Source organism: Dunckerocampus dactyliophorus, chromosome 9 (assembly GCF_027744805.1).
Source record: "Dunckerocampus dactyliophorus isolate RoL2022-P2 chromosome 9, RoL_Ddac_1.1, whole genome shotgun sequence".
NCBI lineage: Eukaryota > Metazoa > Chordata > Actinopteri > Syngnathiformes > Syngnathidae > Dunckerocampus > Dunckerocampus dactyliophorus.
This window is the reverse complement of record NC_072827.1, coordinates 24894183-24909387: the sequence shown is the minus strand read 5'-3', so window position 1 is coordinate 24909387 and position 15205 is coordinate 24894183. Positions and strand designations below refer to the sequence as shown.

The 15205-nt window shown below is 40.4% G+C and overlaps 1 protein-coding gene across 3 annotated transcripts; it reads right to left on the bottom strand.

The window, feature by feature from the left end:
• Nucleotides 1-751: 751 nt before the first annotated feature.
• si:dkey-3d4.3 (uncharacterized) lies at nucleotides 752-13519 on the bottom strand. Of its 3 annotated transcripts, none has more exons than XM_054787183.1 (8): nucleotides 13473-13519; nucleotides 10671-10863; nucleotides 8980-9062; nucleotides 8742-8838; nucleotides 5115-5161; nucleotides 3681-3801; nucleotides 3359-3548; nucleotides 752-2196 (listed from the first exon to the last, which is right to left on the bottom strand). In XM_054787183.1, exons 2-8 carry the CDS (start codon nucleotides 10828-10830, stop codon nucleotides 1569-1571), a joined length of 1326 nt encoding a protein of 441 aa, XP_054643158.1. In that variant the 5' UTR covers nucleotides 10831-10863; nucleotides 13473-13519; the 3' UTR covers nucleotides 752-1568. The 3 variants fall into 3 exon arrangements, with proteins under 3 accessions (XP_054643158.1, XP_054643160.1, XP_054643159.1); XM_054787184.1 differs by having other exon boundaries at nucleotides 753-2196; nucleotides 8760-8838; XM_054787185.1 differs by lacking the exon at nucleotides 13473-13519 and having other exon boundaries at nucleotides 10675-10793.
• Between the last annotated feature and the right edge of the window lie 1686 nt (nucleotides 13520-15205).

Genomic DNA, 15205 nt, shown 5'->3' with positions numbered 1-15205 from the left:
ATATCTTATATTTAAAGGAATTGTTTGCAACACAACGTAACCTGCAGGGGTGAGACATTGGGTGAGGCATTGCACTCTTTGTGGCGCACTCTTTTCCAGCAGATATCTGCAGCTGTGTGTCGGGGGACCCATCAACATTGCATACACCTCGTGGCGGCGCAGCAACTGAATAGCACAGACAAGAATGCAAGGTGCATCAGGTCATGACATTATTATTTTTTTCCCCCCCAGGCAAAACCCCACGACCCACTTTTGTGTCTCGAACCTCCAGTTAAGAATCACTGCTGTAGATGACAAGCTTTTCTGATGGTAGCCTGGTCACAGACGTTTTTGGCCTTTTTATTTAAGGTACACATGACATACTATCGAAATCTTTGTGAAATACAGTTTTCGGAAAAAAGTACCCCTAAAAAGTGTTTTAAAAAATTTGTAGCTCTGGTGTAAAGCAGTTATTTCCATGGCATTGATGTGAAATGTTGTCTTTGTGTCATCAAATTCAGTGTTTGTTTTGTCTTTAGCTTTCACATATAAATACAAAACCTCAATGTAAAATATGACAGCGTGCCCTTAAAATATGGACATACAGGCAATTATACAATTATTTCAAGTACTTACAACATGTAATGTATAAATATCAATAAATATATTATTTAATAAATATAACAAATTTTATTTTCAATTTAATGTATACATTTTCATATTTGTATGTATTAGTTTTAATTTGTGTTCTTTTTTTATAATCATTATGTTTTTTGTATAATGTATTTGTGTATATTATGCAGTATATTATACAGTATGTCCTGTAGACTGTAAATTTGTGTCGCGTATAGAAGTTAGACGTTCACGTGCCTTTACCTTTTTTTTGTGCAAATTAATGGACAACGCTGCCATCTAGTGGTCATAAAGAGTCATTACAAATTACGTCAAAGAAAGGCATTGCATCGTTGGTGGGAGTGCGAAACACTTAGAAATAAAAAGGAATTAGTATTTTTTGGGTGACTATTTTTCCTAAATCTAATGCTTCCAACAGCCATTAAAGGCCTTTTGAACAGGGGATCGACCGTTCAATTTGTATTTATGGGGTCCTTGCTATGATGTTTTATGTGCTCGGTGCCACTTTGGTGAGCACAGATGCCGTGACGGCCGCCCGGCTTGGTTTTTGAAACCGCGGTGCAGACACGTCGTTAGTCGTAAACAAAAAGGAAACACGATGAATCATTAAGAACAAGGGTACGATCGTCTGAAGTAATGCGGTCGCTGTACCAGACCATCCGCCATGGTTAAGGGAGAGGTTGGAAGGCAAAACTCATCATATTTGACCATAAAAACGATTCTTTTCTCAGTACAACCTCACAAGCGTGACTGTTAGCATGGTTGTCTATGATTGACCCTTTATTCACGTGCAATCTTATGGTCTGTGCAGTGTGATACATCAAAACTCAAATGAACAAATGTAACAGCATGGTATAACATATGTGGTGACAATATTTCGGTTGACAAATTAAAAAAGGTGACATGACACAATAACACTGTTTTCTTGCCCGTTCTTGCTCCTTTAAAATGTGCTGTCAAGTGTCAGCCAGGGTCATTTGCCACACAGAGATGGCTTTATGTCCAGCGCACGGTCTGCCCCCCAGTACCAGTAAGAGGTCGGGCAAATGTTGTGATATGTCTTCATCGGCGTCTCCCAGCAGCTCCTCCTCAGTGCAGCTCCAGTGTTTGCTGAATGCTTTGTTTTCGTACGTGAGACAGCTTCCCAACTGACGCTCATTTTTCCCCAGTAAGACGCTTTTGTCCGTTTCTGCGGCATCACTGCCAACTTTGCCCTTCTGACACTTGTCCAAGCTGAACGTCTGAAGCTCTATCGCGCTCTCTGAACCCAGGAAAGTGAGTGGTGCAGGAAAACATTTGTTTTTGAATGGTCTTAGCTTGTCATGCTGACGTATTGTGTGGGTTTCTGAGCAGATGCCATCGGTGTTGGCTGCGTAACTGGCGCCTAGACCAGCACAACAGTGGTGCATCTTGTCTGGAGCGCTGGACCCCTGCAGTGTGTTCACCTGCCCCCACGTATGAGTGGAGAAGCTGTATCTCCACAGACAGTTCTTTGGATAGTTCTGGCTCTCTCCTCCCCCGAACAGAAGCATGCTGTCCTTGTAGGCTACAGTTGAGTGGCCGATGAGTTTAGACGGTCCCAATCTGGAGAAAATGTCCACAGGCACTATTAGGGGCTTTGGGATTCTGTGATGCAGTTCATGACGTGTTCATGATGAGGTGATTAGATTAGATCAGGCATGGCTTTTAATCTGGCCCACCCAACTCTTCCAAGATATTTCATTAAAACACAGAAACACAAACTAAATGAACGAAAATACAAATGTAAGACCACACAATATGACATGTTGATATGTAGTATTCTACACTGGTCAATAGGTGTCAGTAATGTTACTATCTCTCTCTCTGTGTCTTATTTGATACTATTTGATACTATTTATACTATTGTCTATATACAGTATGTCTACTATATTGGTAATATGAGTGTAACCGTGACTATAGGGGTGTTATTTCATGTCTAGAAGGCTCTAATAGTGTTAAAAAAAAGTGTTAAAAGCTCTACTTTGAAGGTCATAAACAGATTTTCTGTGCTCTAACTACAACAATATTCCATTTATAAATAAGGGATCCTACTTTGCAAAAATTCACTTATCATGGTCGGGTCTGGAACCAATTAACCGCGATCAATTATTACTGTACAATACATGTTGAACCATTTGCACAGACAAAAATAATTTCAACGCGCTGTGAAATTAGACACTCTGTGCTTCTCCGTCCCTCTTTTCCAACAAACCCCCACTCTGCTTTATATCAAACCCTTGTCTTCTGGGAGCTGTAATAACATGTATATCAAGGGAAAGCACAGCACTTCTCGTTTCGGAAAGCATTGGAATTATTTAAATTGTGCAAATGGTATGTGGAGTGTTCGCCCATATCAGCTTCAGTCTTTAATAGAGTAAGAGTTTTAATAAAGTAATTTGTAAACGTTGGGTGGGCCGGATTAAAAAGCTTAATGGGCCCCAGTTTGCCCATGCCTGTCATACACCATGAGGACTAAATGCCTTTATATGTTGGGAGATGTCAATGTGAGCGGGCTGCACAAAAGTGTTGCACACCAAATGAGTTGGAATTGCTAAAGGCCGCACTTGAGGTGTTTGCAAAGCAAAGAGACATTTTTCCCCACAACCAGTCCAACTTCTGTACATTAGTCTACAGTATTCGTTCGATTTTAGTATAATTTTGCTGTTTTAATAGCTCATGTAGACGAGGACTCCCATGGAGAACCAAAAGATGAAATCTGACTTACTTCGTTTTGAGTGAACTCCATGTATTGCTGATAGAATTCCATTTCCAGAAGTCTCTCTGCTCTCGCAAGCCTTTCAAGCCACCAAACAAGTACATGCAACTCTGGTAGACCATTGCAGAGTGACTGTGTCTTGGGCCTGGGCTCAGGGATCCCTGCTGACAACCACTGAGCAGCGACCAAACCATGGTATCTGTCAACCATACACACGTATATAAAAGATAGTACTTACAGTAAACATGTCTGCTCCTGTATATTTGCATTTTACAGAAGAAAGCAGATTAAGTACCTATAACTTCTAAGTTACTATTTCATATTCACTCACCAAAATCCAAACTCCAGAACTCCTGAGATGATCCTTTAATGTCTATGAAGCCACCATACAGAAGCATAGATGAGCCTACCACCACCGCACTGTGGCCTTTTCTGTTAGTCGGCATTTGGGTCTAGGTCCACGGAAAAAAAAAACACATACAAGTCCACAATGTTAACTGTTATCTTAACTTTCAGAATGCTTCATTCCAGTGTGACGTTCGAGCACCACCCCAATAATGTATGTACAGTATATTTACACAGGTGTGTGTACAGTAAATGTACACAGTAATCCCTCGTTTATTGCAGTTAATTGGTACCACACCAGACCGTGATAAATTAATTTTCGCAAAGTAGGATTCCTTGTTTATAAATAGAATATTTTCATGGTTAGAGCCTGGAAAACCTGTTTACGCCCTTCTCGATATATTTTTTAACATCATTAGAGCCCTCTTGACATGAAGTAACACACCTATTGTCACCTTTGCACTCCTATTATCCAATATAATAGACATATTCACTGAAAATATGCCATTTAAGACATAAATGAGACTTGTGCTCATGTGTGTTGCAACAAGTGTGTTCCGGACGTGTGGAGGACAGGAAGTGACGTAAGGGGTTCAGAGTTGAGTTTTAGCTTGGAGTGGATTACGGCTGCAACAGTAGCCTGTGTTGTTATTATGATTATGTTATTCTAATTGTGCCTGCTGTGGGATCAGACCTGCAATAAAAGCCTGTTGTTCTGGCGATCAAGTCTGACGCTTGTGTGCCTCACCAAGCATTACAGGAACATTACTGACACCTAGTGGCCAGTGTAGAATACTACATAGTATCACGTTTGTGAATGCATCTCCTGAATGCCTTACATTTGTATTTGAGTTCAAAAGTGATCTACCTTTGTTGTATTTTAGAAAACTTTTTTAAAAAGTAATCCACCGTCTACTATTATATTTGCCTTTGTTAAAAAAAAAAAAAAAGTCATATGTCACCTTCAGCCATTAGCTAACCCTAAACCCTAAACCCAAACCCTAACCGACTGTTGCGGCTGTCATAGCGTAGACTTTGTATCTGGTGGCGTGAGATCTGGTGATCTGGTGGCGGACAGTATTCAACGAAACCTCCCCTTCCAATCCACCTGCTTGGCAAGACCTCATCAAGGAAGGCTGTAACATCGCAATGGTAGTGTGGGCGTGCCCCATCTTGCTGAAAATAAAAGACTTCATCTTCAAAGTCTTCTCTAATACTTGGCATGACAGACTGTTGCAGCAGGTGTATACATTTTTTGGGACACCCTGTACTTCCTAAATAAAGTTAGGCCCATGCAAGCTATTGGTCCTGAGTGATTTACTTTCACACACGGCCAAACATGACTGCAGCAAATAAAATATTAGTGTGAAAGTATCACAGTACCAGTGTTTTAAAAATGTAATTAAAATAAATGATCTACCTGAGGAGAGCTTGTCTTTCTCTCAGAGTGCACCCATTTCTGCTTTGCTGAAACACACAAGAACAACATAGGATAGCGTGACTCCAGAGGAAAACATGAACTGACAAGTTGTGGAATCTATCAAGCAGTAAACGTTTGTCACCGGTTTGGAAACGTACTTAATAGATACGAGTAGAAACCTGAGATGTGTGAAAGGCTGCACCATGTGGCAGCACAGGTAACCCATTCTAATTCTAGGATTTTTGGGGGGGCTAAAACTCTTAAAAACTTACCTAAAGTAAAAGTAAAGCTGTCATTGAGCCATTTGGAATAGAGGCATGCCTTTTGAAAGCTAACAAGTGGATTTTTTCTCCCCAATAATTAGGATGTGTCTAATTGGCACTGACTCTGACGAATGAGAGTTTGAATAGACTGAAAAATGACTTTTAGGTTGGCCAATATTATTTTTTTCCAGAAACATGCGCCTTCAAAATAAACAGTTTGGGGCTATGGACTGGAAAACACAATAAGGCTATCAATTGAGTCCTTACCTAATCCCATTTCAAATTTGACAGTGATACTTTAGGCTCAAGCGTTCCAAAGATGTGCCATCTGGAGCCCCAAGGTCACATTAGGTCAGTCTTCACGAACTCCATGCAAACAAAGCTCCGTGGCTTCCTGACAGTATCTTGTCCTTCAAGACCATTTTGTCATGATTGTTTGGGAAATAATGCCAGAAAAAAATGATGCACAGTCCATAGTTTCCGTTGCTCCGTTACACATGAGTTCCTTGCCTTTATGAAAAACGTCCAGAGATTCCAAAGATTTGATGCAATTGAGCGCCAGCCACGCACGTAAAGGCAGGTGAGGTATGGCTGCACTTTACATTATGAAAAATTTAAAAAAAGCAAACAAATAATAACATAATAACATTAATATTTGTCCATTGAACTGTATTATAAATATATTTTTTGTATGATTTAAATTATTTTTAACATTTTCGTAAGTAAAAATCGCTGAGTTTGCACATTTCCTGATCAAATACATGGCAGAAATCCTAGGTGAGGCTACCATGAGCGTGCCTTCTCGGCTTAGTGTGGAAGCCCCGCCTACCTCTGAGCGCAGTGGAGGTGCATCATGGCACCTGCCACACAAACACTTAGTATACACCATGACTGTCTACAGCCTGTGTAATGTCTTTAATGCAAGTGTGATATCATTACTCTTACTAATTGGACAATAAAGTACATAGACATGTCATACGGGGCGGCGCTGCAGTATTGACCTTATCCTGAACTTCAGGACCTTAAGGTTTGGGGGCGTGCGTGAGCTGGCAGGTGCATATAACTGCTTCTACAGCGAGGCAGAGCACAGCACGCATCATTAACTAAGACGCTAGATCGATAAGACAGGCCACTCGGCATCCACTTTCGTAGTACACCCTGTGCGTGTTTGGCCGCCTGATGGGAATCAGAATCCAGAAACATTGCATTGTGAAGATGTCCTCGGCAACAATTTAAAGCTGCTCTGCAGAAATGGAGGTTGATCAAGCCTTGGCAGTTGGTACAACTAATTCCTAAAAGTGTTCCAAGTTCTGGAGAACTTACTATCTCCTCCTGTCTGCATAAAAACGGTGTTTGCAACACACTGTGGTACTATACCCTCGTGAACATCAGCTGAACAGCATTGTACTAGACAAAGTAATTACACTACTACAAAAAAGCAAGAAAAAAGGGAGTAAACAATGGAAAAGACATCTTAACACTTAAAAATGTAGGTTTGTGGAGGAATGTAGGAGAAATTTGAGTGTTCTAAAACTTTTGACCGGTAGTGTACACTGTGTGCACAATTATCAGGCAAGTCACTATGAGTTCAGTTTGACCGTATTTTTATGCATAACGCCAAGCTGAATAAACTTGAATGCCTATTGGGTTTAAGCATACCAGGTGATGTGCATGTGTGTACTGAGGGAGGGTGTGGCTTTAGGAGATCAACACCCTTTATTAGGTGTACCCTTTATTATGTTAGGCAGCTTCTTTTCCTCTAGCAAAATGGGCCAGAAAAGAGATTTAACACACTCTGAAAAGTCAAGAACTGTAAAACATCTTTCAGAGGGATGCAGCACTCTTGAAATTGCCAAGATATTAGGACGTGACCACAGAACCATTACATTTTTTTTGTGCACAATGGGTCGCAAGAAACATGTCAAGAGAAAATCATGCAAACTAACTGCCAAATATTTGAGAAAAATCAAACATGAAGCCCCCAGGAAGCCATTATCCTCCAGTGTTGTCATACTCCAGAAGTGTAATCTACCTGGAGTGTCCAGAAGTACGGTACCTGGTGTTCAGTGCTCAGAGACACGGCCAAGGTAAGAAAGGCTGAAACCCGACCACCGCTGAACAAGACACACAAGTTGAAAGGCTATGACTTGGCCAAGAAAATCTGAAGACAGGTTTTCAAAGGTTTTATGGACTGATGAGATGAGAGTGACTCCTGACGGACCAGAGGGATGGGCCCGTGGCTGCATCAGCAATGGGCAGAGAGCTCCACTCCAACTCAGACGCCAGCAAGGTGGAGGTGGGGTACTGGTGAGGGCTGGAATTATTAAAAGATGAGCTTGTTGGGCCTTTTCAGGCTGAAGATGGACTCAAACTCAACTCCCAAACCTGCTGCCACTTTTTACACACAGTGCTACAGGAATAAGTGTGCATCTTTCAAGAAGACGATGATTTTTATACAGGACAAAGCTCCATCTCATGCATCTACTGTAAGTACTCCACTGCGTGGCTAGCTAGTAAAGGTCTTAAAAAGGTCTTAGGAAATAATGACATGACCTCCTTGCTCACCTGACCTAAACGCTATTGAGTACTTGTGGGCCCTTAAACGTAAGATTTACAGTGAAGAAAAAAGGTACACCTCTCTCAACAGTGTCTGGGAGGCTTCGGTTGCTGCTGCACAAAAAGATGATGGTCAAATGATCAAAAAACCGATGGACTCCATGGATGGAAGGCTTTCCCGTGTTATTGAAAAGAAGGGGGGCTGTAGTGGTCACTGATTTATTTTTGGAAATGTCATAAATATTTATTTGTAAAGTTTGTGTTATTTCTTTATCATTCGGACTTTTAAAAAAAATAAAATAAAGTAGTGAGATGGGATTTTTTTCTTTTTCTTTGAGTTGCCTAATAATTGTGCACACAGAGATATTGTCAACTAAAGCCAAAACCTCACTTCCACTTCCTTAAATATTCAAGTTTGAGGATTATTAACATTTTGGATTGACCAAGAGCACTGCTATTGTTCAATAGTACAACTCATAATCAATAATGCAAATTGCCAAATTGTGGAAGCAGTGTACTTTACACTTGTTTGCGACCATTTTACTCATTGGCAAGCGACTGGCACGCAAAATCGCATACCGCTGCAGGGACATAATGTGTGCAAGCATAAACTAGGCTTAAGTCTTTAGTTTGTTTTATTCAGTTGACAAATGGAATGCAAATGCAAACTTGAGAATATGCACATCTGTAAATGTGTGCACCAGGAATAAGAATGGACTCAGCATGTTGCGACATGTTTCTCAGAAGTATGATTTGCCAATAGTGCAAATAGCATCTGCTGCTAATATTCAAATCGCTATGTCCTCACCTTCTCTGAGAAACTCACCAAGATCAAACACCCAGAGGGGACATCTCAGCACGGTATATGCCGAATCCAGTGTGCCTCCAAACACGTATATAAAGCCCTTTAAAAAAGTGCACATCATTTGAACACAGTCCAGACACAATGAGCAGTGAAACATTTGTGTTTACGTATGTTTTAGTTAAATGAATACAATTATGGAAGCATACATCACATTTTTGAAATATCAACTAAACATTTGCACCTTATGTACGACCATGGAATGTTCCTCCACTTCTTCTGGTGCCATCTCGCCTGTGCAGCTCAACTCTGTCCATTCGTTACGCACTAGAAAATTGGACATGAAATAACAAAAACCTCTAAAAACTACTGGGAGTAACCTTGCAAAATCAGCAGGGGATGAAAAACGTACTTTACTCACTGTATTTTGCATTTGTAAGTCAAGTCTACTCCAACACAATCATCCAAATACTACGGCAAGGCACAATCACAATTTATATTAAATTAAGACTTCATTATGCTACAGCGTCATGGCGCCAGCGTAAGCGATGCCCCTACAAACCCTCCAGTAGCGTGTGATGTGCACCTGCCAAAAATTCTAAACTGGCCTGCTTCTTTTTAGAACAGTGGAAGCTTGGTTAGCGTCATCAATCCAGAAGGTCGGACTCTAACCAAAACGGACGCTAACCAAATCAATTTTTCCCATTAAAAAAAAAAAAAAAAATTCCCATAAGAAATCATGTAATTCCAATTAAACTGTTCCAGAAAACCAAAGATGGTACCAGAAAACATGTTTTTATAGCTTTACAATTAATAGTTTTACATGCAGAAAACTATTTTGGAGTGTTGCATTGCAACCCCATTGCATTGCATTCATACTGTATGCATTTAGAATTGTTTGCTGCATGTAAAACTAGAAAAACATTTTCGAGAGTCAACCGCCGATGACATCATAGACGGTTTTGCAGCTGACTTCCGGTTCCGGTTTCCATGCAGTGGCAAGCTAATATGATGCTAACAAGGACGTTTTGTGATAGAAATGCATTAAGAACACAGTGGGACTCATGTAGCGTACAACAGTGTACAACATGACAAGACAACCGCCATATTGTACGCTACCCGGAAAATGTACACAAACTGAGGCAAAATTTTGGCGTAAATGTCCAAAGTTATCCAAAAAAAACATGCTAACTGGGGCATACACTAACGGCGTTTCTACTGTACGTCATTTCCCTTTTTTCCTTCCTGTGAAAGCGCCAAAAAGCCTTGCCAAAACAAAAGACGCAATGGAGCAAATGGTGGAGCGTACAATGAAAGTGTTTCAAAAAGATTAGTCCCAGCTAGGCATGGGCCGGTTACCAGTTTCGAGGTATACCTTAGTATAAAAAAGTCACGGCGTGCAGTACCCCCTCCAACTGAGCACAGCTCTGCAGGCCGTTTGATGGCTGAAGGAAGAGAGTCACCGGAACTTTTCCCCCCCATATAAGGACCACATTGACTGTTCGGGAATTCTTTGACGGCTACAAAAATGCAAACAACCGTGGCTTGGAGGAGGGAGGTCCCCGGACGTGCAAAAACCATGCTTATGGGCATGAGGAGGCGACACATGGAACGTGATAGCACCACCCATCGCTATGCATGCTAAATTCAAGTCAAAGTTTATGCTGTCTTGACCTGAACGAGCTTCCCTTTGCACCTGGAAAGGTCACAGTATTTGGACATTTAATTTATTGTTTTAAATAAAAAAAATAAATACATAAATTGAAAAATGTACAATTAATCCATGAGATAAGCCGATATCACTCATGGATGATCGGCATCACAATCAGCAGCATAAAACCCTGATTGGAGCATCCCTAGTTTATACAGTATACATGTAATGGTTATCAACTGCAACGTCAATCAACTACAAAAGAATTAGGATCTATTTCTTACCTACACTGTACCTCCAGAAGTCCCTCAGAGTCCTGTTGTCTCGTCCTCCTAGGACGTAGATGTTTCCATCATAGCTGCAGCAGGCATGCTTGCAACGGTCACATGGGGCAGTGCTACTCTGGGGAACCTCCGTCCACAGGCAGGAGCTATTTTGACTCATTGCTGGCGCTCACCAACCCCACTGGAACATTTTCTAAAAGAGGCAAATCAAGCCAAACCATATATACCGTATATATACAGTATATGGCTTATGTATGTAATATATGTACACACACGCATACATATAAACAGTGGTGTAAAAAAAGTGTGTGTGTTTCAATAAATGTCTTCCGGATGGGTGAACAGGAAGAGGCGTTGAGGATTCAAAGTTGAGTTTTAGCTGGAGCATGGCCACAACAGTGTCCCGTGTTAATATTATGATGATGATGACTGTTATTACATTATTATTGTGCCTGTTGTGAAATTATAAAATCATAAAAGCCTGTAGTTGCCGATCAAGCCTGGTGTGTGTTACTACTGGCATTAATGTCTTGTATTGCCTTAAACTGTATTTGTATTTTACTTCATTTTGTCAATTTTCTGCTTGAGAAGTTTTAATGTAGGTCAAGAATACGTAACATTTGCTTAAATATGCATTTTTTAACTAATAGGCTGTCGTCAACCACGAAACAGCAATCACTTCTGAAAAAAATTTTAAACCTCAAGAGAGTGAAGCAGCGATGTTCGAACCGCACTGGAGCGAGGGACGACTGCATATAGTAGACAGCACATACAAATATGATTACAATGTCATTAACAACTGAACCTGCTTCATTCATTCTCCATTTAGTCTCCTCCACAAACAGGATCGCGAGTGGAGTCTCTGTGTCTGCTTGTGGTTGTTAGGGTTCTGTGATCTGAGAAATGTTCAGCTGGGACTGCTGTTATTGTCCCTACTGTCATGAAAGTAGAGCTCTATGATAACACGCAGCTTTCGACTTCAAATGGCCATGTTAAGTTGGTGAGCAGTTTAAACAATAGCCACGGCTGATGTTTAATAGCCTTTTTAAGTCACCTTTGAAGCACTTTTCGAGAAACAGTAATAATATTTGGATACCCATTCTAATTCCTGGATTTTTTTTTGTGGCTAAACCGCCTAAAAGGTACTGTAAATGTAAAGCTACTGGTGCAGAGGCATGGCTTTGGGCTCATGTGAACGCTAACAGGGGGAATTGTTCTGACACCAGCCAGAATATGTCTAAGTACGGCTCACACGCAGTACCTTTCCATGCACTAAATTAAGCGGTTATAAATAATTCAGTTTCTCCATTTTTCACACCTCAGTGTGACGTCCCAGTTTACATGCACTATCTCTACTTCCTTTATTGGCCATACACCATGTGCCTCCCAAACGATAGGTGGCACTTACAGGATATGCTCCTTTCATCGCAAGTAAATGGCTTTTCCGGTTGTCCTATTATGTATGGCACACGTAAACAAGGCACCTCGGCTGCAAAGTCGCAAATCGGTAACAAACGCAGACATGACTGGATTAACAACCCAGTACATGTTGTACGTACTGCACGTAAAGTGCATATTGTTACAGATTACAACTACTATAGCTCTTGTGGATAGGTGATAAACAATTGCAGACGACAGTGACTAATGTTAGGGTGTGCCAGGACTTCTATTAGCCACGTTGGACTATCAAGGTCCTCTGGGCATTGCGAGATGCAGGTCAGAAGTAAAGGCTGGTGGGAAAAAGTTGTTTTAAAGGAATTTTCTGATGGGTTAATAATAAAAAGTACTTAAAATGGCCAAGCTCCATGGTAAACACAATTCTAAAACACATGGGCTTTTACAATATTCATAAAGTTTGGTGTGTGTCTCCTTTTTACGCTGCCAATTTTCCACAATGCATTATGCACGCCCAAGGCTGTTTGCTGGGGTTCTTCACAGAGACACCCAACCATAACATGTCAACTTGGTGTTTTTCCTATAACTTATCAGTGTCACATGAGCAAACAGCACTCAGGGCGCCACCATGACGAACCACATTGCAACTGATAGTTAATAACTGACCATGCGTAGATTTAAATACAAAAGAGTTCAATATTGTTTGAAAGATACGTGGAAGGCAGAGCTGTCCTACCTTTTTCTACCAAGGAAAGTTACTAAAAGCAATTAAATGTAGGTCAATATATGATAAGACTAGCTGAACAAAATATGAACATCTTATCTTTGAGCTATAGGTGACAAGCAATATGTGTGTAATGTCTCACAATAATTTATTTATTTATTTTAGAATATGCCGAGGGCCAATAAAAAACGAGTTGTGGGCCTCAAATGCCCCCTGGGCCCTTCTTTGGACACCCCTGCAGTTAGAGGGTTACAATACACAACCAGCTACACACAGACGCTTTTCCAAACGGAATTAAATATTATATTCAGGGAAAACAAATTCAATGTTGTAATCAGTCGACGTAGTAATTATCAGTTTGGCTTTTGATAGTTTTAGCGCACGGTTGAGATATTAAAGTCGTATGTGAACGGCGAACGGGTGACACTAAACGCTGTTAATTTTATATGAACTCCAGAACGGGTACAAAATTATTTGCTTTCAACCGAGAAGCGACAAAGTTTGGCCAGAATAATAACAATAACGGCAAAGAAAGTTGAAGAAGGCGATGTGAACGCTTCCTTGTATCCTTTTTACGATGCGAATAGAAGTTACGCTCCATTCAACATTGTTTACCGGCGATTAAGTAGTTCGACAGGCATGTCAATTGTAGTAAAAAACGTTTTGGATTGTTTGTAACTCACCAAATGATAGTCGCTACTCTTCCGTCGGTTGTAGCCTTCTGTAAAACGGTCCAGCGATGCATTCATGCACCCTCGTAAATTGTATAACTACTATACCCCCATAATTTGATTTAGACACGTTTTTGCCATCATACAGACATTTTTTTAGGTATTCGCATATAAAGTGTAATTACACACGATATGCTTTTCTTAAACTGCGCAAGCATTACTTGACGCGGTTTAATTTTAATAATTTCCCAATAATTGTCGGGAGACGGTGAAGGCATCTGTATTCATGGAGGCGGGGCGAGTGGCAGGACGGAAGGGTGTTGTTTGAAATGTTCAGTAGTGACACTTCAGAACGTGTAACGCGCTCACAAAAGTACACTTTGGCTTGACAGTTGAACATCATTCGTATGACTCCCCGTTAGTGTTGGACTTATTTAAGCGTTAGTAGTTAGTGGTACTAACTAGTGTTAGTAGTTAGTGATACTAACTACTAAAGTGGGGAAGTAGAGTATCACGTATCTCACAAGGCATCCCCCAATCTGTCGATACTGTTTGGTAAAGTAACAAATGGACGTTCAACCAACTTATTCGTGTAATGACTATAAAAATATACACCTGGATCGAAAAAAAACGTACTTAAACTACATGTTTATTATTGTGATTGTAGTTTGCAGTGTTGTACAACTGTACTGCATCGTACCGAGAACAGTTTCTAATATTTGGTCCAACCAAAATGAGGATCCAAAACAGCCAATAATAATAGTACAGGCACAACATGATTTGCGAGGAGTGGTAGTGGCAACAATAACAGCGGTAGATAAAGACTGTCATTACATAATGTCGCTAAAACCATTCGCTAACTATATTGCAGTTGTTTTACATCATTTACACTTGTGACGTGCGGTCATGAGAGGCGATTACAATCGTTATAACGCTTGATTTTGTTAAAAAAAAAAAAGATGAATTTGCACATTTGCTGAGGAAATCACTGCAGAAACCTGAGATGAGCCTGCGCGAGCCGAGTCGATTGTGCAATGACGCGTGCCCGTTAATTTCTGAGATAGCATGTGTGCCAAGATAATGTTTGCAGAAACAATTATGATGCAGCATCACTATCATACAGCCCGTGCAACGTCTTTAATGTAGGTGTGACATTGTTTTTGTTAATCGGACAATAAACTGCAGAGAAATGTGACACGGTGAGACGAAACAGTCCTCCATCTGGCGCATAGTGACGGTGGCTTACGTGAGCTGGCAAGTACTTGTTGTAATGATAAGTGTTACCAGTAGGTGGCAGTCAAGCATCAACTCAACCAAGGCTGGCTCACACTTTGTCAGTCTGCGAGCTACTTTGAAAATGACCAAGACCCAAAGATCGACCTCCTACTATAAACATACTGTAGAATATATATATATATATATATATATATATATTTATTTATTTTTTTACATGTATATCAGGGGTGCACACACTTTTTCAGCATGCAAGTTAGAAGTCGACATGATTTATCTCACTATAAAACATCCAACATATACAGGTACTGTACAAAAAATCTAACCAGTGAACTTCTGCTACTGAACTACTATACTAAATACTAACGATTACTATTTTACATTCACAGTTTCAAACTTTACAGGTAATCACAGATATTCAATATATATCATTCAGTAATCCACAATTCAATTCAATATGGCTATAAAGATAATTACACATAATTCCTCAATAGTTGTGTACATACCTGAGT